This window comes from Neophocaena asiaeorientalis, unplaced genomic scaffold, assembly GCF_003031525.2.
Source record: "Neophocaena asiaeorientalis asiaeorientalis breed wild unplaced genomic scaffold, Neophocaena_asiaeorientalis_V1.1 scaffold26, whole genome shotgun sequence".
Taxonomy (NCBI): domain Eukaryota; kingdom Metazoa; phylum Chordata; class Mammalia; order Artiodactyla; family Phocoenidae; genus Neophocaena; species Neophocaena asiaeorientalis.
Genome location: NW_020173108.1, coordinates 6495008 through 6522117, shown reverse-complemented (window position 1 = coordinate 6522117; position 27110 = coordinate 6495008). Strand labels below are relative to the sequence as shown.

The 27110-nt window shown below is 41.2% G+C and overlaps 1 protein-coding gene across 3 annotated transcripts in view; it reads right to left on the bottom strand.

The window, feature by feature from the left end:
* The window catches only part of DCP2 (decapping mRNA 2), a 50289-nt gene extending 35777 nt beyond the window's left edge, over positions 1 to 14512 (bottom strand). For 2 of the 3 annotated variants that reach the window (XM_024743386.1, XM_024743387.1), the window contains exons 1-2: positions 14300 to 14512; positions 2077 to 2228 (exon numbers count right to left, since the gene is read on the bottom strand). In XM_024743386.1, coding sequence (XP_024599154.1) covers positions 2077 to 2228; positions 14300 to 14352 — 205 coding nt within the window. In that variant the 5' untranslated portion in view covers positions 14353 to 14512. Of the gene's footprint in view, positions 1 to 2076; positions 2229 to 12416; positions 12431 to 14299 lie in introns of those variants that run through there. The other variant, XM_024743388.1, reaches the window with a different exon arrangement.
* Between the last annotated feature and the right edge of the window lie 12598 nt (positions 14513 to 27110).

The window sequence follows — 27110 nt, the reverse complement described above, 5'->3', positions numbered from 1 at the left end:
TGGCCTACAAGACCCTTCCTCCAAAGAAAACTTTTATCTAATTCCAAATCTGGGTTGGATTAGTCTCTTCGCTACTGAACCCTATGCTACCTTATCAAAACCTAACAGACTGCAGTGTAATCATGTCCTTTTCTGTCTGTAATCTTCTTGAAGACAGCAACCAAATCTACCTTGTTCACTGCACAACGCCTGGCACAGAGGAAGCACTCAATTATTGAATGAAGTCTACCACACTAGCAATAAAAGTTTTTTCCTCCATATAAATGAATTAAAAGAAACTTAACTAGAACAGAGGCTTTTGTTTTTTAATAACAAGGAAAGTTTTTAAAACTCATGTGCATACACACACAAAATCTTACCCAGAACCCCAAAGTATGTATAGCTGCTCTGGTAGAACCCTAAGTCTATGAAAACAGACCAAAACTGCAGAAGACAACTTTCCTGTTTTAATCATGTTTATAGCTCCTTAAAAGCAAAGTCTTCTATGATTTCTTCATAAAACCTGCTACCAAGACTTTAACAAAGACAGTGCTCAGTGGTACTTCTATTCCCCTTTGATTTTTTCATTTACTTCTCCATATTTAATCTGTCAAACAGCTTGAGCATTTCTGCCACTGAAATTTGTCTCTTCTGTCTTTTCTTTGTAGTCCCTCTACTATGGTTCAGGACCTTACTGCTCCATATCTCAAGTATTTAACAGTCCTTGTGGTTCAACCTGTCCTGCCAAATAAGTTTTTTTGAATACCATTTTCAAATGGTCTGAGTAATATTCTTAACTTAGCCTTGCTCAAAAACTTTCAATGGTTAACAGTAATGCAGAATAAACAGAGTTTCATCCATTTTCTACAGAGCCCTAAGGCTCTGTTCCTTATTTCATACAGCTCAAGAAAAAGCACAGGGAGCTGAGTATGAGGGTTATTTTAGGTCACCTATCCCTACTCCAACTCTACTCCAACTAGCATAGTACAGTGAACTTGTGGGTACAATTGCATCTGAGCACATGATTTATGGTTAAAAACAATGACCTAGAGAATAAAAATCAAAGCAGCTTGGCTCAGGATTTAAAACCCCACAAATTCCCCCTATACAACTTCCATCCATATCCCCTCTTGTATCCCTGTAAGAAACTCAATGCAAAATAATTTACTTCCCAAAATATCTCTTATCCTTTCCAACTCTCCAATTTTGCTCAGTCCCTTTTCTTTACCTGCAACATATTCCCCACTCCAGCCTGTTTAGAAAATTCTATATTCCCTTAAAAATATAGCTTTGCCTAAAATCTTTCCACCTTTTGCCAAATTCTAAAAACACTTAGTATAAGAAACATTAGCAATTCATCAATTTTTTTTGCCTTGTGACATAGCTTCTTTTATAATCTTAAATATTCATGTCAATCTTATAATTAATAAATGATGAAAAGTTTCTATTTTATTTGTAAATAGGGAGGAACAAAAGCTTCTCTAAAGGCAAGGACTTCTTTGAATTTGCCACAGACCCAAAAACTGCTTTGAAAACAGCAAGTACTCAATAATTATTTAAGAATTTCTATCCCAGGAAGGTGTAATCTGAATAAAGATCATCCAGTTAAGTGCAAAAGCAAGAGAAATGTAAAAAACAGATCAGTTCTAGAAATAGGCTAGCTACATATGAAAAAAAAAGAAAATCAAATTCTAATGATCACTGCACATTTTAGGGGGTCCTCAACATAAAAATAAGAATACAGTTGGCCCCCCAGTATCCAGATGTAGGACCCGCAGATACCGAGGGCTGACTATACTTTGCCATTTTACACAGTCTAACGAACTTGAGCATCCATGGATTTTCGTATCCTGCGGGAAGGGGGGTGGTCCTGGAACCATCCCCATAAATACCAAGGTACAACTGTACTATCAAACTGTGCCTACCATAATCAGGCACAAACCATATATATATGTTTTACATTTTTGACAATTTTTAGAAATCAAGTATGTTTTATCTAAAAGGTTATAAATCTCAACGACAAGCAAAAGAAAATTTGTGCTAAAATACCTTATTAATAAGAATGAAAGACATTCATTAAAGTAATAAAAAGGATATCAGCTTTAGCAAAGTCTCTTATCCCACACTGAGGTAATCCTGGTGTGTTCTGCATGTAGAAATCCAAGTAAAACCAATGGGCAAGTTCAATCTGAAAACACACTCGGATAGCATTGTCTCTTTCCTCGCTGGGAATATGCAAAATAAATCGGCTGTCAAAAACAAAACACATACAAAAATTACATTTACAAACCATAACAATTTATTTTAACCTTTTTAATTGCTTCACTCCTGACCCACCAACATAGAAAAGGGACCCAGGGGACCCAGAGCAGTACTGATCAAGGAAGCAAACCTGGCAGGAAATTACTACAGGGAAGATGAGTCTTTAAAAAAAATAATAAATAAGAGATATCACATATATCTCATTCATAATAGAATTTTTTTAAGAGGCCATCTACCCTCTGTTCACAAGTACAGAGATAAACTTAAGAGCTCTCTAACAATAAATTAAAGGTGAGCAAGAAAACAAACTTCACTAGGATTCCCTCCCATGTCTGGTAACATTTTCAAAGAATATATGCAAATATATTCATATACTCAAATAGAAAAGATGTTAGCTGCTTAATCTTCATATTTAAAGTATTACCAAAAAAATTAAAGAAATCATTAATAAACCAGATTTCCCAAAAAGCTCATCTGAAGAACCTGAGTTCAAAATAACTTTCAAATACACTCACTTTTAAAAAAACCTAAATTGTCTTTTCCAAGTACATTCAGAGGGAGGAAGGGACATTTATTTTAATACGTAGTATAAGTGCACACTATATTAAATACACATATGTATATATATGATTAAGATAATTAACCCCTTTTTTATGCAACAAGTCAAAATTTGTGATCTACAGGACTCATTAAGCAACCACCATTAAGCTTCTTCCACACTTAGCATTTTTGTAATCTTTTTTTCTAGCGACCTTTAGAGATAGACTGAACTACATAAAAGAAATCCACTGGTTTTTAGAGTCATTTTCTAAAATTAAAAATAGCATCACCCAGTTTGATCACTTACACTATTCACTAGCTGTGGTGCTAAATGTTCTTTGTTGTTTTCAAGTTTCAAATCAAACCTCAAAATAAAAATGCTTTTAAATTATAAAAATAATGTAGCATTCCAATAGGGGACTGAATAAGTAAATGTTAAGACAAATGTATGTACAATAATCTACAATTCAATATAGAAAAACAATGAGGAAAGGAGCTTAAAACTGCATCTACACTAAAACCAAGACATGTAACATGCAACATTAATGGCATAATGTAAGATATAAAAATCTGAGCTCTTCCATACGGCATTCAAGATCCAGTGCCTGCTCACCTGCACAGCCTCTATCACTCTGTAAGGTTCTTTATACCCAGTGATACCTAATTCTTAGTAATGTCCTAAATTGCCATCCACATACTATATCTATTCCCTTCTCTTGTCCATCTAGCAAACTTATAACTCATCCCTCATGACTTAACACTGTATCTCCTATATAGGTATATCAGACTCCTCTGAACAGATTTACAAACTCTTTCAACTTCCCCATTCTAGTAATTATCTAATTTTTACTATTACTGTCCATAAACTCTTCCAAATTACTTCACTGAGATCTTTGTATACTTTTATTCCCATAGTCTAGCAAATTGTCTCATATACTTACAGTGACATACTGATAGTTACAATTTATCTTTGAAAGGTAAGATGGAGTAAGCACACTCCACTCTGTCCCTCCCATAAAACGTATAAAACCTGGACAAAATACATGGAGCAGCTGTTTGAGGACTATGAAAAGTAAACAGCAGGAGAAAGATTGGGGAAGATGACGAATATTCAAATTTACCATTTTTCACCCTCCAATATCCCCTAGCTGGATTGGGGGTTAGAAGTGACCTCCAAAAGCCCTCAAGGATCAAGAAAGGAATCTGTTAACACTCAGAGACAGTAGGGGAAATTTCTCCTCTCTTTTCTCCATTCTCTCACGCCCCAGAGCCCAAGCAATGACACACTGGTTAGACTTGGCAGCAACAGTGGCTGTAACAGGGATCCACAGAGACTAGAACTTTGATGGACGGGAACCTTCCTCTCCAATAGCAAGAGGTGGGAGGTCCCAAGAGATTAGGGCCAACATCCATTGCTTATTTTACCTCTAACCTCCAGCTGCTTGGTCCCAGGCATGAGCAGACTCACATGAAATGTGTGGTAGAGCGTCTTTCCATTTTTGCCATTTTTCAATATTCAATTTCCTCAAAAAGGGGAGCCAAGAAGTACCAGGGAGATAGCAGAAAAGGAGCAGCTCAGGAAAATGGTCCCACGAAATTGTTTATGAACTCTGAGGCTCAACCCCAAACTGCACAAACTTGGATTAGAATACAAACAGCATACCACACACTTTGTGAGCGGAACGATGTATGAGACAGACCACTGCCCAAGTCTCAGACTAGCCAGTAGATGATACACAAAGACAAAAAGCACTGCAAAAACTAGCCTTCTTTTATCTGATTTTATTTAACTTACACCAAGTCTCAAAAAAAACACCTGTCTGCTATATCTTATTTTCTCAGTTTGGGACATTTTCTATTGATTTCCATTATGGAAGTTGAAGAATAAACAACTCCAGTCCTCCCACTCTCATTCTACACACCATTCTCATCTCTCCATCTTCCGAACAAAAGGATATCTTAGTTTGGTTAGTGTGTTAACTTCAGCACTATTGACACCTGGAACTGATAATTGTATGTTGAGAGGAGCTGTCCTGTGTGCTGTAGGCGTTTAGCACCATCCGTAGCCTCTGCTTATTAGATGTCAATAGCACTCTCCAGTAAAGCTGTGACAACCAAAAAGATCTCCTGTCACTGCCAAAGTTCCCTGAGGGGAGCAAAATCACTCGCAGTTGATAACCGCCGGGTTAGATCAAAAATTCAGTCTTGAGCTTCCCTGGTGGCGCAGTGGTTGAGAGTCCGCCTGCCGATGCAGGGGACACGGGTTCGTGCCCCGGTCCGGGAGGATCCCACATGCCACGGAGCGGCTGGGCCCGTGAGCCATGGCCGCTGAGCCTGCGCGTCCGGAGCCTGTGCTCCGCAACAGGAGAGGCCACAACAGTGAGAGGCCCGTGTACCGCAAAAAAAAAAAAAAAAGAAAAATTCAGTCTTTACGTTACTATGACTCTGCAAACGCAATTCAAGACTAAGCCATGTGACAAGCTACGATTGTTTTCCCTTTAAAGCACAACCTTTTGTTCTCCCACTAATTAATAAATGTCTTATTGTCTTTGCTTTGTTTTCTCTATACTTGTCACTAACTCAATCTTCCACTAGTTTCCTAAATTTTTTTTCTCAAAATGTTAATTCAGACACATCCATTTCATCTTGAAGACTATCCCTGAGCCTTCTGATCTGTTCCAGTCTGGAGTGGTTGTCACTTCACATAATACACATCTGTCATTCTATGCTATCCTTTCACTAGCATCCTATAGTTCCCAACGCCTCCATCCTGTATTTTTTTTTAATAAATTTATTTTACTTATTTATTTTTGGCTACACTGGGTCTTCGTTGCTGTGCGCAGGCTTTCTCTAGTTGCAGCAAGCAGGGGCTACTCTTTGTTGTGGTATGCTGTCTTCTCATTGCGGTGGCTTCTCTTGCGTGCAGAGCACGGGCTCTAGGTGCACAGGCTTCAGTAGTTGTGGCACGCTGACTCAGTAGTTGTGGCACACGGGCTTAGTTGCTCCGCGGCATGTGAGTTCTTCCCCGGACCAGAGCTCGATCCTGTGTCCCCTGCATTGGCAGGTGGATTCTTAACCACTGTGCCACCAGGGAAGCCCCATCCTGTATTTAGATCTATTTCTTATATCCTGTCTTCCTCCTAATTAATGTACTTCCTATTTTTACGAAGTACATCCTCCCATGCCTTCTGGAAAAAGGATGCAGGGGAGATTAATATTAAGACATGGTGAATTTGAGAATATTTTTATCCTCACACTTGACACTTTGGCTAGGTAAAGAATTCCAGGTTGGAAATCATTTTCCTTCAGAATCCTGAAGACAGTGCCCGCTCCTGTCAGCCTATAATTTTGATGTGAAGACTGAAGCCACTCAGATTCCTTTGCCCAACCTGTTTTTTCAGACTGGAAGCTTCCAGGTTCTTCCTTCTATCCTCAATGTTCTGAAATTTCCCAGTTGTCTATTATTCATCCACTGCATCACCCATTCAATGGACTTTACCTATTTAGAAACTCACCTCCTTCAGTACTAAAGGACCTCATGGACTGATCCTTTGATTCTTCACTTTTCTCTGATATTTCCTATCTCTAATTTCTCAAGCCCCCTTACTTTCGGGAAACAGTCTCTTGCAAGCCATCTATTGAGGTTTTTGTTTCTACTCTCATATTTAAAATTCGAAAGGCTATTTTTGTTTAAACTATGCTTTCACAGATAATTCTGTTATTCCATGACTGTAAAAACCTATCTAAGGAGATCAATGTAGTTTTGAGGGGGTTTTTTGTTTTAAAGTTTTCTTCTATCTACATAGTTTGATTCTTTTCAGTTGCTTTTTTGTTGTTGTTAGTTTTATGCTCTACTTTTTGTGTTAAGAGGCCTATTTCAGATGTTCGTATTTAATGTGATAGACCACAAAGCTAATTAGGAAGGTTGTCAAACTATGAGGCACCACTTAAGGTGATCAGGCTGAGCCATTTAATCAAGGAACCTCCAATGTTAGTATCTTTAGGTGTTTCCTCGTGGGTTAGTCTGATCATCTAGACAAGAACCTTCCAATCTCCTATCTGGAGGATAAAGCCCAGGCTGCCACATTCTGGGAGCTGAGCAGGGGAAGAAGGATGGTTTTCAATATGTATACAGGATGCATAAACTCACTTCTGCCACTTTTCAACATTCTCTAATTCTGAAGTAGGCTGACTACTACAGTAGTCTTTCACTCTATCAGGTCTGCTAAGTCATATGCCACTTTCCCTTCTGCTGTACAGTTTCCAAGTTTTGTTGCTCATCTCTTCACCCAATCTTCCTTTACTTGTGGGTTATGCATTTAAAATTGTCAAACTTTACTCTTTTTGTGGAGTAGATGTTTGTGTTCGGTCTACTATCTTTAACTAGAAATTTGCATTTCAGACTTCCCTGGTGGTGCAGTGGTTAAGAATCCACCTGCCAATGCAGGGGACACGGGTTCGAGCCCTGGTCCGGGAAGATCCCACATGCCGCGGAGCAACTAAGCCCGTGCACTACAACTACTGAGCCTGCGCTCTACAGCCCGTGAGCCACAACTACTGAGCCTGAGTGACACAACTACTGAAGCCCACGTGCCTAGAGCCTGTGCTCCACAACAAGAGAAGCCACTGAAATGAGAAGCCCGCGCACCGCAACGAAGAGTAGCCCCCACTGGCTGCAACTAGAGAAAGCCCATGTGCAGCAACTAACACCCAACCCAGCCAAAAATAAATTAAATAAATAAATAAATATTTTTTTAAATTTGCATTTCAACAAATTTCTAGAGGATACTAACCACAATCTAAAATGGGGTAAGAAAATGCCTAAGACAGAGAAATCCAATCCCATTCCCATCCCAATCCAGAAAAGCCCCAAATGAAGAAAGCTAAGCTGGAAGATGAGAATAAGAAATAAAACTTTTAAAAAAGGGTAACAGAGAGGTCTATTTATGTAATAGGAGAACATCCACTCTTCTTTCATACCTCTGACAGTCAGGGGTTTCTCCTACAAAAGGTGGGGGAAGGAGGAACAACAGCCAAGGCCCTTTTCTAACTTTAGCAGACAGGTTTGAGTGTCGGCACCCCAAAGCAAAACTCCTACACACTGGTATTCAAGGGTCTCCCAGCATAAAAGTCAGCTCCCTATCTACTCTCATAAAGCAGCCTATCAACAAGTAAGTCCCTCTACAGCCTCATCTTAAATATGAAACAGCAACCAAAAATCACCCAATGTCTAAGGAAAATCTAAATGACAAAGAAAAAATTAAACACATTAAAAAACTGGTTGTGAAGAAAAGACAGTGTTGAGGATATCTCCTGGAACCTTGGTACTGAAAGTGTGGACCCTGGACCACCTGGAAACATAACTGTGAGAAGAAAAAGAGACATTTCAGTCATATACGGACTCAGAAAGTTTACTCTCTAATGACCCCCTCAAAGGAAATTACTTTAGAATGTACACCAGCAAAACAAGAATGAAAGCCAAGAAAGCATAAAACAGGATTCAAGAAAGAAGAGATACAACCTGGGAGAGCTGGGAAAGGGAAGTCTTTTGTGCCAGTTGTTTGGCAAGACTAAGAAGCAACCAGTCCAGATTAGACTAAGAGAGTGGAGATCTCCAAGACGGCATTCTCCAGGAAAAGAGGGTAAGACCAAGGATATAATAAAGGAGCAGGGACTTCCCTGGTGGTGCAGTGGTTAAGAATCCACCTGCCAATGCAGGGGACATGGGTTCGAGCCCTGGTCCAGGGAATATCCCACATGCCACAGAGCAACTAAACCCGTGTGCCGCAACTACTGAGCCTGTACTCTAGAGCCCGTGAGCCACAACTACTGAGCCTGCGCACCTAGAGCCCATGCTCTGCAACAAGAGAATCCACCGCAATGAGAAGACCGCACACCGCAACAAACAGTAGCCCCGCTCGCCGCAACTAGAGAAAGCGCGCACACAGCAACAAAGACCCAACACAGCCAAAAGTAAAAAAATAAATTAAAAACTTTAAAAAATAAAAAACAATCTTTAAAAAAATAAATAAAAAATAAAGGAGCAGATCGGGGGTGATGGTGGACGGCAGCAAGAAACTTTGGGCATGTTGAGGGAGAAGGGTAAATGTACAAGAGAATCACAGTCCAAACATGAAGCAAAAAAGCCAAAATTAGAACAAAAGGGGAAAAAATTATTTCAAGAATAGCTAGAAGGAATCAGGGAATAATGAACAAAGCATATGCTTCCTTCTCCAAAAGAAAAAATTAAACTATTATTTTGAGCAATTTGTAGAATGTAAGAAAAGAGAATTCATTAGGACATTCATTCTCTTTCAAGATTCTTCCAAAAGGATCTTGACTATGGCCAGATGGAAAAGAAACAAAATCCTAACCATTGTAGACTTGTCTCTACTGTGAAAAATATTTACAAAGTAATACTGTATAACAAATGCCATTATTATTATTCAGCTTTTGCAATCAACCAGTAGCAAAATGTATAAGACTTCATAAGGTTACAAAATGTAACGTAAATACTATCAATCTTAATTTCTATTTTAAGTTCACCTGGATAGAAACTGAGGGCATGGGTAAGAAACGGAAGAAATGATGGGGCACTAAGTGCCTCACCTTATCAAATACAGAATCAAGAGACACTGAAGTCCGTAAAACAGAAATACAACTTTAAGTATATTAAAGTCACGAAGGTAACCAATGGAACGATTTAAAACAGTGATATAACTGTATTGGAAGTAGGACAAGGGCAACAGTAAGTGTAAACTAAACCATCACTTAATAATCTACCAAGATACACTAAATCCTCAATCTAATATCTAAAGTTGATAGCAACTGGTGCAAGTATACTTTAAAATATTGAAATATCCACCAGAAGAACTGAACACAAAACAGGTAAAAGTCTGGAGAGCAGAACTGGGATAAAAGGGGTAGGGCAAGAGACTGCTGCTTTTCATTTTATAAATTAATCTGTACTGCTTGATTTTTTTTTAAACCTTACAGATGAGTACATTTTTTAATACTGAAAGGCTAACTTCTTTAAGAAACTTTGTAAGAAATAGGAAATTTTGATACAGGAAAATTAAACTTCAATGCTTTCATTCTGTGAATGTTTTTGATCTGTTTTAAAGATTTAAAAGTGTTTGTATATATGTACATATGTATATTTTAATAGCTAAAATAAAATGCTTTCCACAATATTTTGTTATGGGAAAAGTTTCTCCACCTAACAAAAATGTCACCTTTCCAATGTTCCCACAGATAGACAAAGCATTAGCACAAGGACTACAATTAATACAAAAATGTTTCCAGTGAACTGAACACTAAGATAGCAAGCTGAAGATAAACACAAATTATTTAATTAACCTATACGATCACCAAAATAGCAGCAACATTAGTTGCTAGAAAATACCTTTCTCCTTTTAACACTGGAGTGGCTTTACAATTTAATTCTAACGGGGCTTATAAAAAACTCCAAACACTTCTTTAAGGGAAATAACTTACCAAACTGCAGTTTTCAGTTTTTACTTTAAAAACATGCTTTCCAAATCTTTAATAAGATTATTTAAATGGTACTGAAAAACTATGTATTTTACTTTTAATGTCAAAAATCATGGCGCACCAAAGGCAAATATCACCATAAAATGGTGCTGATTTACTTTTTTACATACACGTACATGTTTTATTATAAAGTAATTTTGGTTCACTAAAGCATTTTAGACCAGAGTCTTCCCTTCCTCTCCTCCAATTCCATTTCACCCAGAAGTCACCAGTTTTATCAGTTTGGTGTATATATTACTTTCAGACTTCTCCTGTGCACGCACACAAACATACATATACAAAACATTTTAAAATTTGTTTTAACAAAGGGCATAAAATGACTAGTTATTACCCCCAGTAGTATATTGTGTACATTTTCAAGACACAAACATTTTCCTTCAGTTTACTGTTTGCTAACTGCCTGAGGAATTTCTAATGGCTGCACAGTATTCCTGTAAATGAAATGTCCCATATTCAACCACCTGAAAAATAACATTTCATGTCATAGGTTATAAGCTGTCTCATGGTTATAAAGTCACATCTTGAAAATTTAAGTCTCTTGCTCTAATGTTTCACATAAAAATCACTCTCAAATTTTACATTCCTCCAAACCATATTAATATATGGTCAATAACTGACATAGACAAGATTAGCAGGACTATGTAATTTATCAAAAATAACACAAAGCAAAAAAACCCTTACAGGTACTGATCATAAGTAAAACTGGAGAAAATACAAAGGGAGTAAAAACAAGAGTCAAGACCAAACTTATAAATCAGCAGGTACTTAAAAAAGAAGTATAGGACTTCCCCGGTGGCGCAGTAATTAAGAACCCATCTGCCAATACAGGGGACACAGGTTCAAGCCCTGGTCCAGGAAGATCACACATGCCACGGAGCAACTAAGCCCAGGCACCACAACTACTGAGCCTGTGCTCTAGAGCCCGCGAGCCACAACTACTGAAGCCCATGCTCCGCAACAAGAGAAGCCTGCACACTGCAATGAAGAGTAGCCCCCGCTCACCGCAACTAGAGAAAGCCTGGGCGCAGAAACAAAGACTCAACACAGCCATACATACATACATACATAAAAATTTTTTAATCTTTAATCAACAAAGATATTATAAATATTAACTTGAAAATGGTATTACTTTTAAAACCTCAAGTTTTAAGAAATGGTTATTTGGTTTTAAAACAGAGCAGGAGCCTTCCTGGGAAAAGACATTCCCACCCCCTATCAGTCACCTCTTATTCAGAGAAAAGTTTTAGCCTCCTAGACTAAATTTGGTTCAGAAAAGCAAGAAAATGCAGAAACAAAGGAAAGCAGTCTAGCATGACAAAGTAATAATGGCTTAGCCATAAAACAAAGTCAAGGACCTTTAGTTCCTCCTCAGGCCTATAGATAATATCTGAGCCATATCCCAAAGTTGTTTTGCAGAAACTAAAACCCCCTAAATAAATTAATTAATTAAAAATAAATAAATAAATAAAAATAAAACCCCCAGCAGCTGGAAGAAGTCAACTGCATATGCTAACCACCAGCAAGCAGACCTCAGACCCTGGAAACCAGGTTGATAATTTGAGATTCCTAAAATGCCACCCTCTTACCTCACCACCAACCTATCAGAAGGATGTCCACGAGCTGATTACTCACCCTGGACCCTTTCCCTCATCTTGCCTTTAAAAACCCTTCCCTGAAAGCCACTGGGGAGTTTGTCTTTTGAGCATGAACTGTCCATTCTTCCTTGCATGGCCCAGCAATAAATGCAGTACTTCCCTTCAACCACAAACAGTGGCAGTATAGGCTTTTCTGCACCTCAGGGGAGTAGACCCAAGTTTGGTTTGGTAACAGTTTCACTGTTAGTTTAACAAGTAGCTAGCCCTAATTTTTAAAAACATCATTCTTACAGAGCCAAAACACAGTAATCACAAAAAGTTTTCTTAAAGGAAAAAAAGAAATTTTTCTCTATTCCAAAAAATTTGTATAAAATAGTTTAAATACACTAACTAGAAAAACAAGTAAGAATCTTTATTTAACACAACAGATGTTTAACATGAAGTCTACAAAACACAACACCATTATTTTTAAGTAAGATTACACACATAGGGCTTCCCTGGTGGCGCAGTGGTTATGAGTCCGCCTGCCGATGCAGGGGACGCGGGTTCGTGCCCTGGTCCGGGAAGATCCCACGTGCCGCGAAGCGGCTGGGCCTGGGCGTCTGGAGCCCGTAAAAAAAAAAAAAAAGATTACACACATAAAATCAACCCCCTTCATAATGGTGATCTGACTTCTTTAAATAATGTAATCCTCCATAATATACAAAATAAACCCAATACTAATGGGACAATTAGTTTAGATGCCTGAAAAAGTATGATTACCCATCTTTTCTAAATCACCTGTATCCCTATTAATTCATACATAAACTATTGCTCACCTTTCCAAATACTACTCATATTTAATTTTTCTAACTATAAAATGTACATCCTCTAAAAAATCTTGGAAACATGAACAAGAAAATAAAAATCATAATCCGCATCTGGTATATGTTCTTCCACTCATTTACCTAAGACAGACATCAAACCTCTTTAAGAAAAATAATCATAGAAAATGAGGGCCTTTAAAGTGGTTCATTCGAGTCTATCATATTCCAAAAGCTATAATCATACCATCACTAAAGAAATACAGTGACGTTAATTCTCAGTGGTTGCAGAATTAGTCTATTTACTTATCTACATGTACTTTTCTTTTGTGAGGATATAACATTAGACTTGACTTTCTATTTCATCCACCTGCGTAGGAAAAAAAGCAGACATTAAAAAGGCCTAGGTCTTAAATCTTGATTTTCTAAATTAAGATGAATGTGACCTTGTGTAAACTACAACCTGAGTCTGTCAGATGAAAATGGAAAAAACTGCACCTACCAAATAGGGTGGTTTCGAGGATTAAATGATACATGTGAAGAGAGCAGCCAGTGCCTGCCTGGCACTCAGTAATAACTCCACAAGTATTAGTTCTTCCTTTCCCATTAAAAGAGGCGTGAATGCGACACAACTACTAAAAGTCAGACTTTTAGACATAAATACGTGAAATGTGTTTGTTTTAATCAGAGCTTTCACTCATTTGTAATTAAAATTACTTCACAACCCACTTACACCGACGACAACTCAGGGTATCACTGCACCAAAATGAGTTCCTTTTCCTGAAGTAAAATTTTAAGGCCATTTTACACTTGCTTGGCTATCTGAAATCATAGCCAACAAGAGAGAAGAACTCAGGAAATTTCTCTTGTAAAAGTACTCCATGAGTTAAAACCCAGCGGTTTAGAATTTCCTTTAAGAAGGATAATTAAGAGATTGGAGGGGGTGGGGGGAAGGAACTCCAGACTTTTTTTCCCACTTCCAACGGTAAGTTTGGGGATAAACAAAAGAATAATTCTTTACAGCAATTTACAGAGAACGCCACGGACCCATAAGAATACTCCGGGGGAATGGTAAATTTGAAAATTGCTCCCTGCAATTTTCCGAGAACCTGGGATTCTAAGACTTAAAAACCTTGGGGTCTTTCAACAGAATTGGGTTGAGATGGAGGGAGGAGGGGGTAAAACGGTCTGTGAAAGCCAGAGAGCCAGAAAAAGCAATGGGAGGGGGAGGGGCTGCCCCCAAAATGCCAAAGATCCAGGCTTTGGCGAAGCGGCTTCGCTTGCGGGGAAATCAAAGTAGTTGGGGAACTAAGAAAATGAGGAAATTCCAGCGCTGCGCGAGGAGGAATTGAGGGGGGCGTGAGAAACAGGGAGGCTGCGGCGGAAAAAGAGGGGTGGTGTCGTCCGAGATAAGGGTCGAGGGGGAAAGGGAGCAGCGGCGGGACCGGAAAGCCCGGACAAGGATGTGAGCCGGAGCAGGAGACGCGGAGGCGTCCGGGGTCGCCGAAACTTAGAGAAAGAGTAGGGGACGACAAGGGGCCGGAGCAGCGCGGGGCGCCCCAGTACCTGCAGAGATCGTCCAGGACGCTGCAGGGAATCTCCACCCGTTTAGTCTCCATGATGAGGACCCACAGCAGGAGCAGTGCATCCCGGCTCCGCGCGGCCGGGGACCGAGGGTACGGCACGGAGAGCAGGCAGCGGCGGCGGCGGCTCCGACGAAAACGAGAGGGGGAAGGGGCGGGACCCGCTCACTTCCGCCCGGCTCCCTCAGCCTGGGACCCCGAGGCTGGGCCGCGGAGCGGGGGCGGAGCTCCTGGAGCCACGCCCCTGCTCTGCTTGAAAGGGCCAATGGGAAGCTGGAGAACCGGCAGCCTGAGCAAGCTAAGCCAATGAGACGTTTGTTTATTGGTCCGTCGGCTCCAATCCGTCTTCAAGCTATTCAGTTGCTACTCAGAAAACCAACTTCCCGCCGCCTTGGACTGGGCCTTGAGGTGGATAGACGCATGCGCACCATGCCTCCTTCGCACTATTAGGAAGTCTGGAGGGCTCAGGTCTTCCCACTAGATCCCAAGACCAATATCCAGGACTTCGACGTGGTCTGCACCGCCGCTCCGTGACCGAGCAGGCGCTCCGACCTCTGCGCTGCAGAGCCTGTGGGCGCTTTCAGCACGAGTGTGCATGCGTGGTTTCTGTCACCAGATATCCCGCGCACACATTCACCGCCGCCCCCAGCAACTCCAGGCCAAGGGCTGTGTCTCCTTTCGCTACAAACCCCCAAGAGAGTTGTCATTTTTGTGGTGGCTTACCTCGTTCACTCTGCGGGCACCCATCCCCGACTATGAAGACAAGGGACTTTACCCCAGTATTTGACACCCTGGGAGATCTCAGAAAATATGAATTGATTGAACCTGAACTCTGGAATCTGCATTCCATCTCCTGCACGCTCACACCACTCCAACTGGCTAGTCCTCATTCATTCCACATCTTGCTTATTGGAGTCCAATCCATTTGGGATCCTTGGAGACACTCTGGATGCGTCCATTTATCAACTTGCTCCTTTTGTATCAGACCCACAGGCCCACACACACCTGCTCAGTCTTGAGTTTAGTCTGTTCTACCATTTAATCTCCCATCTTTTAATTTCTGTTAAAATGCCCACTGCCTTTACATCAGGTTCGCATTATTCTCCCTAGTCTAAGAGCTGCCTAACCAGTACCTCCTCCACCTCCATTCTTAGACTGTACACCTGCCCAGGTTTTGTTCTGTTTTGTCCAGATATGAACAGGTTACTATCTTTTCAGCTTCTGATAGTCCACCTACATCAGCTTCCGATGTATGTTCAAGCCCAAACTTGGTATAGGAGCCCTGTTACCATCTATTTTACTCTATTTTCCATCTTTGTTCTTTTTGCTTTTTATTGGAAGATTCCTCAAGTTTATTTTCCAGCCATCTATAGTTTTTACTTTTCTAGAATTTTCTTTCGTTCTTCAAATGGCTTTTCGTCATGGTGTCATAGCCTTGCTTCATAGATCCTGTATTTCTATGAGGATATTAATATTTCAAAAGTTTTCTTCTTCCTGAATAGTCTTTTATTCCTCTCAGTTGCTTTTTCCTATTAATTTGGCTTCCACCTATCATATTAGATGTTTTCTGGTGGTCCTCAACTATTCACTCATACTTAAGAGTATGGAACTAAAAAACTGGAGTCAAGTGCTGTAAAAGCTGATTGGAAGCTCCCAGCATGTGGATGGGACTTGTTTCCTGAGAGCTTCACTGTAGGATGGTCTGGCTGGGCTGCTGGTTGGGAACACATGGCATCGATATCTGTAGGTCATTCTTTCCAGCTGGTCAAATTTCCCGTAGAGAAAACCCTTTCAGGCCAAACTGGAAATATTCTAGGAGTCAAGTAGGGAAGCACAGGCTGGAGTATTCTGTTTGTTCTATTCAGTCCTCCCTGCCACAGTACAAGTCTAGTTTGGGTTACCTAAGAAACAGGCCCTGCGACAAGGATTTGAGTGCAAGTAATTGATTTGAGATGTGATCCTGGGAGAGACTGGTGGCAGAGCAGGGAAGTGAGTCAAGGAAAGGAAGAAAGCCAATGAAAGGATTATTATCAACAAAGTTAGCACTGAGTGTTAACTGGAGCTGGAGAACTTTGAAGACCAGTATGAAACACACCTCAGAGTTATCCTACTCAAGGGGTGAGAAAGATGGAGTATTTATATACTAATTTCCATCAACTATTGGTTGAGGGCTGCCCTTGGGGTCAGCATCCCAGCCTGCCACATGGGCAGCAAGGCAGGCTCTGCTGACCAGAAAAAACCCTCAGGCAAAGCCCTCATCAGGTGGAAAAGATAATTACCTGACGACCAGATGCTGGCTGTTGGATGTTGTTGCGCTGCACCAGGGCAAGCCTGCAAGCCTTGTAGCTGCCTAGCCTCGAGACCAAAGAAAGAGCCCGGAGACAGCAACAGAAACATCAGTGGTATATTGGACAGGAGGACCTTACACAAAGGGTCCTGGGGTGCCCCTACCATGGGCAGCAGATGGCAGGCAGGACATGGCAGGGAAAAGGAGGCTACCATCTATAGGGGGAATTCACATCAGGTGGGCTCATCAGTTACCAGTGACTAATTAAGGCCTATGGTTAAGAGGATTGGACAGCCATGTGAGTGAAGCAGGGACTAGTCAAGCAGGGATGTACAGAAAGCAAGAGAACAGCCATCTTGAATGGCCTGACCATGCGGATGTCCAGGCAGCTTGGTGTAATGGATTGGTGGATGATGGTAAAGCCCCTTCAGTAGCTCTGTCTTGCTTGGTGTGCACTCTTTATAGCCTACTGTAACAAGCAGGACCCCATGAGGCCTTCCTGGGACAGACCCCGCCCCCGCTCTGCCATGTCCCCCACCTGCCTCTTGTCTGAAGAAAAACTTTAGCCAAATAATAAATTTAATCAGAGAAGTGAGAAAATGTGAAAGCAAAGGAAAAAAACAAGACAAAATAATAATAACTTAGCCATTTAACAAAGGCAAGGACCTTTAGTTCCTACTCAAGGGCTACAGATAATATTCTGAGCCATATCCTTTGAGCTGTTTTATAGATACTGAAAACCCTCATCGGGTGGAAAAAGTTAACTATGTGATGACCAGACTGTAGCAATGACATAAGCTTCTCTAGCTTACACAAGTCTGAGAACTGACCTCAAAGAACTGGGAACAAACCAACCCTGGAACTGAAGATTAACTGTACCTAAAACAATCAAGATGATACCGATCAGACCACTGCATGACCAATTTCAATGTGATTGTCAGAGCTGACTGTGCTCTTCTGCACTTAGCCCCCTCTCTCCGCCTATACACCCCTGAAACTCCCTTTAAAAGCCCTTGCCCCCTGATCGGCAGTTGGGAATTGGCTTTTGGACACGAGTCCAAACCTTCTCCCCAGGTTGCCAGCCTCCTAAATAAAGCAGTATGTCATTTCCTACCAACACTTGTCTCTCAAATACTGGCTTTTGAGCAGCGAGCAGACAAACCTGAGTTCAGTAACACTAACTGAACTTCTTTTCTGTGTCTGAGGGACACCTTGGTGGTTATTTTTCTTAGTTGTCCACTTGTAGCTCAAGTCTGGTTTTTAGAGTACTCTAAATGGTGGCAGTGAAACAATGGTGGAAGGCAAAGTGGTGTTTACCCCCAAGGGTCCAATGGCATAAAAACAATCAGGCTACCAGCCCCACTGAAGAACCTAGAGGAAGTTTTCCTGCTCCCTCATTTCTTTATAGTCTCCCAGCTCAGAGACAGCTACACAACTCCTTCGTTGGCTTTTAGGGGCCAGGAAGTCCCCAAACTCTCTCACAGTGCTAAGTCAATCTCCTCCACAAAGAATTCCAGTGATGTCTGAGGGCAAGCATCTTCCAAGTTACTTTCCTGCCCATTCCCCATCTCACCCCTGCTTCCTCTCACACACATTTCTAGGAGCTGGGCTAGTGCACAGTGGAGCAGCCCTTATAGCAGCCCTCTGAGCCGTGACTTCTAAAGAACCCAAGGCCTCATTCAAACCCAACTGTCCACAGGCCCCAGCAGCCTGTGGCTTGAGAGAAGAAAATAAATTGGAGTTTGGAGTTGAGGGAAAGGAAGATGCCAGCGTTCTTAACTTATAAAATATGATTTTTAAATAATTGGGTTGATCAAAACCTTTATAGTTTTAAAATATGCTATCTCATTTAGTGTTTATAACTACATGGGATGGGCAGATAGAGCTTAATGAAGCTTATAAAGATTAAGACTTATAAAGATTAAATCATTTAACCACTGTTTGCAATGGAGACAGAGCTAGAATTCAGGTCTTTTGAACTCATCAGCAGGAATTCTGCTTCAAGGAGAATGACACAATAATAATTATTAATATCTGTACAGCATATTATAGTATAAAATTATTTTCAAATACAATAATCCTCACAACAAAATGAGTTGTTGTAGAATTCTAAAAAATACTTAACATGCTTACTGGCCTCTCCCAAGTCAGCTGAGCTCCTGACAGCTTGGGCTCCAATTTCTACAGGTCTCTCAGCTTTGCCCTACTCCACATGTTAGCTTTAACCTCAGGACACTGGTGAGATGGCCCTGGTAGTTCCAGACACCATATCCTGATCTGATGACATTCAATAAAAAGAGGAGAGAACGGACAGCCGTCAGGTATCAGAGTAGCCAATTAAACCAGCAAGCCAAAAATGAAAGAGTTAAGCCTTTAATCACTTACTGTGACAGGGTGAGAAAGAGGTTAAAACCAGACAAAGCATGACTCCCTCCTTTCCATTTTCTCCTTGGAACAGAGCACTTGTCAAGGTCAGATGGATTAGCTCAGATCCATCTGTGTTGGGTGGTGGTTTCACTGAACAAAAGGCTCCAGCTGTTTTATGGACCCTGGGGAAAGGGTTAGGAGTGAAAAAGCACTCCTCCTTCCCAGATAAGGAAGTCTCAGCAGAGGCACCTGAAGAAGACCTCTGCCCAAGCCCTAGATAAGGACCTAGGATTGAAGGCCCTGGGGCTAGGAATGCAAATAGTGAAGCACAGGAGTCTGGGAGGACTGAGTCCTTGACTGCACCCCCCCTCAGAGATCGCAGTCCACTAGCTGTGCACCAAGGCTGTGTAGAGAAGGCAGATATTCCCCATGAGGCCTGCCAGGCAAAGCTTTTGTAATTGCCCAGGGTTAGACCTGAAAATCACACATAGGTCTTTAACCGTGAGACAGACTCATCAAGAACTGCTGGAATTAAGCGGACTCTGAAGCCTGTCCTACCTCTGAACCTACATGAACTCATACATTTTTTTTTTAATAAATTCATTTAGTTTATTTAAATTTGGCTGCGTTGGGTCTTCGTTGCTGCACGCAGGCTTTCTCTAGTTGCGGCGAGCGGGGGCTACTCTTTGTTGCGGTGCGCAGGCTTCTCATTGCGGTGGCTTCTCTTGTTGCGGAGCACGGGCTCTAGGCACGCGGGCTTCAGTAGTTGTGGCAAGCAGGCTCAGTAGTTGTGGCTCACGGGCTCTAGAGTGCAGCCTCAGTAGTTCTGGCGCACGGACTTAATTGCTCCACGGCATGTGGGATCTTCCCGGACCAGGGCTCGAACCCGCGTCTCCTGCATTGGCAGGCGGATTCCTAACCACTGCACCACCAGGGAAGCCCAATACGTTTCTTTTTATTTCAGCCCAAGCTTTCTGTTACGTGGGCCCAAATCATTCCAACTGATGTTTCACTAGCCACCCAGGGGCTCAGACCAGAAACCTAAGAGTGAATCTTGATTCCTGTCTTTCTCACACATTACCATTTCCAGTCCGTCAGTGAGTCCTGTCCAATCTACCTCCCAAACCTATCTAAAAACCCATCCCCCTTATATGTATTGGTATAACTGGATCGCTTTACTGTACACCTGAAACTAACACAACATTGTAAATCAACTACATTTCGATCAAAAATAAAAATAAACAAATAAATAAAGCCCATTCCTTTTTCTCCAACCTCAGCCTTCCCCACCTCAGTCCAAGCCACCTCATCTCTCACTTGGACAACTTCAATAGGCTCTCCTGTCTTCTGCTCTTGCCCTATTTTAATCCATCCTCCATGTAGCAGCAAGAGTGATCATCTTAAAACACAAATTTGATCACATGGCTCTCCTGCTTGGAAATCTTCATGATCCTTGGAGTCAAATCCAATATGCATGCTGTGGCCCAAGAGACTATATGATGGGGCACCAGACTATCACTCTTGTTTCTTCCTATGTCCCATCTGCACCTCTCTCTCACTACACCCTAACCACACTAGCCTTCTTCCGATTCATCAAAAACTCCAAACTCTTGGGAATTCCCTGGCCGTCCACTGGTTAGGACGCCACGCTTTCACTGAAGAGGGCATGGGTTCAATCCCTGGTCGGGGAGATAAGATCCAAAAAGTCACACGGCCAAAAAAAAAAAAGGAAAAAAAGGCCTTCTAACTCTTTCTGCATACCATTCCCTCTACTTGGAATGCTGCCCACCCACTTCTATAATTCCCTCCTTTTCATCCTTTATGTACAGCTTAAACATCACCTCTTCAGAAATCCTTCCCTGCCCACTGTGTCTAAATAGTCTCTACTGTTATTAATCAATCCGATTCCTTTGTTTTCTTCATACTATGCTTCCTCAGTGTGAATTTTTTTCTATCTATTTTTCCCTCTCCCCCACTATACCATAAGTTACAAGAAAGCAGGGATCTTTTCTATGTTATTCACTGAGTCCCCAGTGCTTAGAATATCTTTGTCATATGGTAGGCACTCTATAAACATTTGCTAATTAAGAATAGGCAAATGAGTAAGTTATCACCAAATATGTGCTGAGATTACTGAGGAAGAAGTGACAAGATGCAAAATCTTAACATCAATAAGTGTGAAGTTCTTCAAAAAAAAAGTGCATCTCTGCTTAGAAATCTGTTGGAAAAGATGAACTCATTCTAGCTCAGATGGGTTTTTTTTTTTTTTTTTAATATTTTTGGCTGCGTTGTGTCTTCGTTGCTACGCGCAGGCTTTCTCTAGTTGCTGTGAGCGGGGGCTACTCTTCGTTGTGGTGCGCGGGCTTCTCATTGCAGTGGCTTCTCTTGTTGCGGAGCATGGGTTCTAGACACACGGGCTTCAGTAGTTGTGGCTTGCAGGCTCAGTAGTTGTGGCACACGGGCCATGGCATGTGGGATCTTCCCGGACCAAGGCTTGAACCTGTGTTCCCTGCATTTGCAGGTGGATTCTTTAACCACTGTGCCACCAGGGAAGTCCCGGTTTTTTTGTTACTTTCACCAAAGAGTTCTAATTAATGCAGAGTTCACTTGCTCTCTCTTTCTGTATGTATGTGTGTATATATAGATATATATATACATATATACTATATCATATATATTATATAAATATATTATGTAAATATATAAAATATAATATACAATAATATAATAAATATATAATACATACCTATGTATGTTAAACATGAATATACGTATAAATATATTATGTATATAAAACAACTCTAGACTCTAGAACTCTAGAATACCTTCCGTTACTTTTGCCCTCCCCTTCCTGCTCCTCTGTCATGTCTAACTCCCATGCTCTGATAAGTTTGCCCAGAATTGGAGGAAGCAGTTGAAAGGGGGAAAATGAAGTTGTCAGACGCAAATAAAAAAGCTCTACACATTGGTAAACAACTTTTTTTGCATGAGGGACAGCTCAGGAAAAAAGAAACTTGTTTCAGGATTTTTCTTTTTTAGAAATAATTTCTTAATTTTTTAAAATCAGAAATATAATCTCTATAACAATTCTTAAATATTTTCTTATTTAATTCCCTGTCACTGATGAAGGGGTTTTGGGTTTTTTCTTTTTTACTAAAATTTCGGAAACTAAATTACTAACAGGCACTAATTACTATGTTGATTCTTTGAATAAATTTTGTTGTTGAGTAAGCATGCTGGAGGCTGTTTTGTTTTTCTTTCTTTAACTGACCTTGTAAGCATCTTGATTGGGAAAAGCTGTTTATCTCATAACATCTCATATAGAATTCTTTAAAAGAAGAAATTCTGTTGAAACAACAGCATACAAATCCTAAGCATTTCTCCAATCACTAATTATTAAAATAATCAGCTTAATTGGGCCCCATTACCCATTGGTCGACATGGAGCTTATTGTCCACAGTTGGTCTGTTACTCTCCAGACAGAGGCCCCATCTGTGACAGGCCTGGGTGGCCCCAACTGTTCCCAGAGTACACAAGGACACCAGAATCCAAAACAACAAAAGTCTGTTTTATCTCTATCAGCAGAGGGTGTCCATTCCTTTTTCCCATTTTTAAAGTTGACATCATACAGCCTTCTCATGTTTTTAGCACAAGAGCAGGACTTGAAAACTGAGCCTTTTGCCATACGTAGGACTCCCGGTCTAATGACTTCAGGTGAGTATATCATTATCTGCTTAAATGATTCAGAGCTCCGAAAAAACCCTTTCCCACATAAGGAAAACTCTTCCTGAAAGTTGGCTTTCTCTTTTCTATTCTATAGTCACTGCAGCACTGCCAAATGGTGATATAATCTCACTCTCTACCTTCGTCTTATATTGTATTGCTGCTTTGACAAATTACCAAACTTGGTGGCTTAAACAGTACAAATTTATTACCTTATAGTTCTGTAGGTTAGAAGGCCAACAAAGATCCCACTGAGCTAAAATCAGGATGTTGGCAAGGCTGTGTTCCCTACTGGCGGCTCTAAAAGCAGAATAAGCTTCCTTGCCTTTTCCAGCCTCTAGAGACCACCTGCTTTCTTTGGCTCCTGCTTCCCTTCCTCCCTTCCCAAGCCAGTAATGTTTGGTCGATTCCTTCTTGCATCACATTACTCTGACCTTCTTGCATAGTCTCATTTCCCTGTGACTCACTCCTTCTGCTTCCTCCTCCATTTTTAAGGACCCCCGTGATTGCATTGGGCCCAACTGGATAATTCAGGACAACCTCCCTATCTTAAAGCCAGCTGATCAGTAACCTTAATTCCCCCTTTTCCATTAACATAACATAGTCACAGATTCCAGGGACTGGGATGGACATTTTGGAGGGCATTACTCTGCTTGTCACACTGTATAGGTATCCTTGCTTTACAGCTTTTCTCTATGCCTACCCACCTCCACTTCCAGGAATCATTGCCAAATATGTTTTTTTGGCCCTTCGGCATGTGGGATCTTAGTTCCCTGACCAGGGTTCAAACCCGCGCTCCCTGCAGTGGAAGCACCGAGTATTAACCACTGGGCCGCCAGGGAAGTCCCCACTGACAAATTTTTATGGTGCCTGAAAATAGCTAGTTTCAGTAAATTAAAATTATGCAGTTTTAGCTCCTTTGTTCATTGTGCATGGGATCACCCAGTTTAAAACCAGCCCTGGGCTTCCCTGGTGGCGCAGTTGTTGAGAGTCCACCTGCTGATGCAGGGGACACGGGTTTGTGCCCTGGTCCGGGAGGATCCCACATGCCGCAGAGCAGCTGGGCCCGTGAGCCATGGCCGCTGAGCCTGCACGTCCGGAGCCTGTGCTCTGCGGCGGGAGAGGCCACAACAGTGAGAGGCCCGTGTACCACAAAAAAAAAAAAAAACCAGCCCTTATTTAAGGGTAAAATAATGCCTGGGATTTGCTTTAAAATAATCCACCAGGGGAAAAAGTTGCAAGGCAAATAGATAACATAAGGTAAGTAATTGTTGAAGTTGGGTGATAAGTACATGGAGTTTAATTATATTCTTTTCTTTTGTATATATTTTCAAAAGTTCGTAATTTTAAAATTGGGACTTTCTTGGGACTTCCCTGGCAGTCCGGTGGTTAAGACTCCGTGCTTCCATTGCAGGGGGTCTGGGTTTGATCCCTGGTCAGGGAAACTAAGATCCCTCATGCCACATGGCATGGCCAGAAAAAAAAAAAATCTAGACTTTCTTACTGAGAATTCAATTGATTTCTCTTCTTGCTTTTTTTTTTTTTTTTACTGTTTGAGAGGGAAAAAAAATAAGAATAGTCAAAACTGCATACTAAATATGTCCTTATTTAAATGCACTAATTTGGAAATGCAACTGACTTAAAAAAAACTTTTTTGAGATATAATTTACAATGAGATGCTGACTTTTATAAAATTAAACTATTTTTGAGAAAATTGGAGATTCACATCTAGCTGTAAGAAGAGAGCTCTGATATACCCTTTACCCAGTTTCCCACAGTGGTAACATCTTACAAAACTATAGCAGGATATCACAACCAGGAGAGTGACATGGACAGTCAAGACACACATTTTCATCACCATAAGGATCCTTCATGATGCCCTTGTATAGCCAGCATTTTCTGTGTAGGTGACATGTATTTATTGTACATTCCAAATGAGGACTCTTCTTATCAATTTTACATGCCTTCCTCTCAGCTTTGCTTAGGAACTTATTGGCAGTTGCTTAAAATCACCAAAACCTATTTTTCAGAGCTGTCAAACACACTGACTGATATAATCCTAAAACTGAACTGACCAAATTTTAGGAACCATAGATAGACTAGCAAAATATGAGCTCAAATAAGGGATTGAGAGCAGTGCATAGAACAGTGGAGAGGCATCCTGGGACTCCAGCATCAAAGCAGCATGGCAGGGAGGCAGGGCACTCAGTGTAACCACCTGGGTGGCCCAGTCATCAAACACGTGACTGACACTGCTACTGCCAGCTGCCTCTTCCAACATCCAGGCTCCTCGCTCCTGTCAGTTAAAGGGCTCACGTAGGAATGCACGTTGGTGCAGCCACTATGGAAAACAGTATGGAGTTTCCTCAAAAAGCTAAAAATACAGTGGCCATGTGATCCAGCAATCCCACTCCTGGGCATATATCCAGACAAAACTATAATTCAAAAAGATACATGCACCCCTATGTTCATAGCAGCACTAGTCGCCATAGCCAAGACAGGGGGACAACCTAAGTGTCCATCAGCAGATGAATGGATAAAGAGGATGTGGTATATATATACAATGGAATACTTCTCAGCCATAAAAAAGAATGAAATAATGCCATTTGTAGCAACATGGATGGACCTAGAGATTATCATACTAAGTGAAGTAAGTCAACAAGAGAAAGACAAATACCATATGATATCACTTATATGTGGAATCTAAAATACAACATAAATGAACTTATCTACAAAACAGATTCACAAAGAGAACTGAATCACTTTGCTGTACAGCAGAAATTAACACAATACTGTGAATCAACTATACTTGGATTAAAAAAATTAAATTATTAAATTAAATAAATAAAGGGCTCACTTAAAAGCGTACATCTCCTGGCCCCTCTTACAGCTCTATGTGAGTAGATGGAGCAACTGCATTTGGCCAAGAAGATGTATGCATAGGGTGGTCTAGGACTTCAGGAAAGTCTCTAAAACAAGCTTTTCTTTACTCCTTCCTGTGGCCAACAACTGACCCTCTGGTCAGAGAAGTAAAATAGAAGATGCTGTGGACTCTGATGACCTTGGAGCCACCAAACCAGGCCTGGAGTACCTTTCTGTAGATTTCCTTTATTGAGAGAAAGAGAGACAGGCAGAGAGAGAGAGAGGTAAACTTCTGTCTTGTGTAAGCCATGATATTGGGCTTTTTTCTCTTACATGCAGACGGTGATCCAAGCTGACATAAACAATCTTCCCCTTATCTAGAGGTAGTTTTCCCCTTATTTGAGGCTTGAAACTGCTCTTTTGATTTGGGAAAAAAACACTTCAGTAGGCTTTTTGATCCTATAAAATTAAAGGCCTGAAATGATTACAGACTGAAGAGTTTGAGACAGTGGGAGGTAACCAGCTCTGTGGAATGATGCAAAATTTTCTCTTCCTTTGAGTAGAGTTGAGGCCCTGAAAAAAAGAGGGTTACTATGTTGGAGGAAGGGATAATGAGCAGAAAGGAAGGATTTCTTATCTTTTTAGAAGAAAACAAAAGGGCATAGTTGAGGGCCTGACCCTGGGTAGAGTTTAAGTTCAGGATACCCACATCTATCATCTATTCTCTCAAAGACACTCTTGACACCAGGGGCCTAAGGAGAGTGACAGCCAGTGGGGCAGCCTTCTGTAGAGATGGATCTGGGAGCCAGGATATCAGCATACATTAATTTTAAGGTAGATTTTTTTTTTTCCCCTGCACGGTAATTCTCTTTGCTGATGTCCAAATGTAGTGAGCATCTGTCTTTCCTTTCCTTTCCTTTCCTTTCTGCAACCACTTTCCCTCTGGTAACATGAAGCTATGTTTCCTTCAGGAGCAACTCCTCCCCCACCCACACCCTTGTGTTTTGGGAGGGTTTGATTCCTCACCCCCAACCCCTTCACCCTAGCCCCCAGTCTCCAAGAGCATTTGTCACAGTGATTAGTTAAGGGATAAGCTAGGAACACAAGTCATGCTCAATAAACCCAATACTATGACATTTGGAGGGCTTAGTGGGAAAGGAATGTCTTCTTTCTGCTCTTCTTGCTAAAGTGCTCAGAACATAAGCCTGGAGATTCTGTGCCTTCTCTGCTACCACTCAGGAGAGGCTGCCTGAGAATGAAGCCAAGACAGAGGAAACAGGGGCACGAGATGAAAAGAAACCATTTCTGATCACATTGTTTGCACCCTGGAATCCAACTGAGCCTTGAACTACATGTATCCCCTGCATTTTTCGTGACCTTAGCCAACGCATTCTCTTTTACTGATGGTGGTGTTGTTGCTCTTTAAAACCAGTTTGAGTTGAGTGTCTGTCTCTTGCAACCCTGAGTCCTGACTGACACACTAAGTCTGGTCTTCCTGTGTTTTGGGGAATCAAGGAAGAAGTGTGTGCCTACATTTGGAGTGTATGTTTATTAG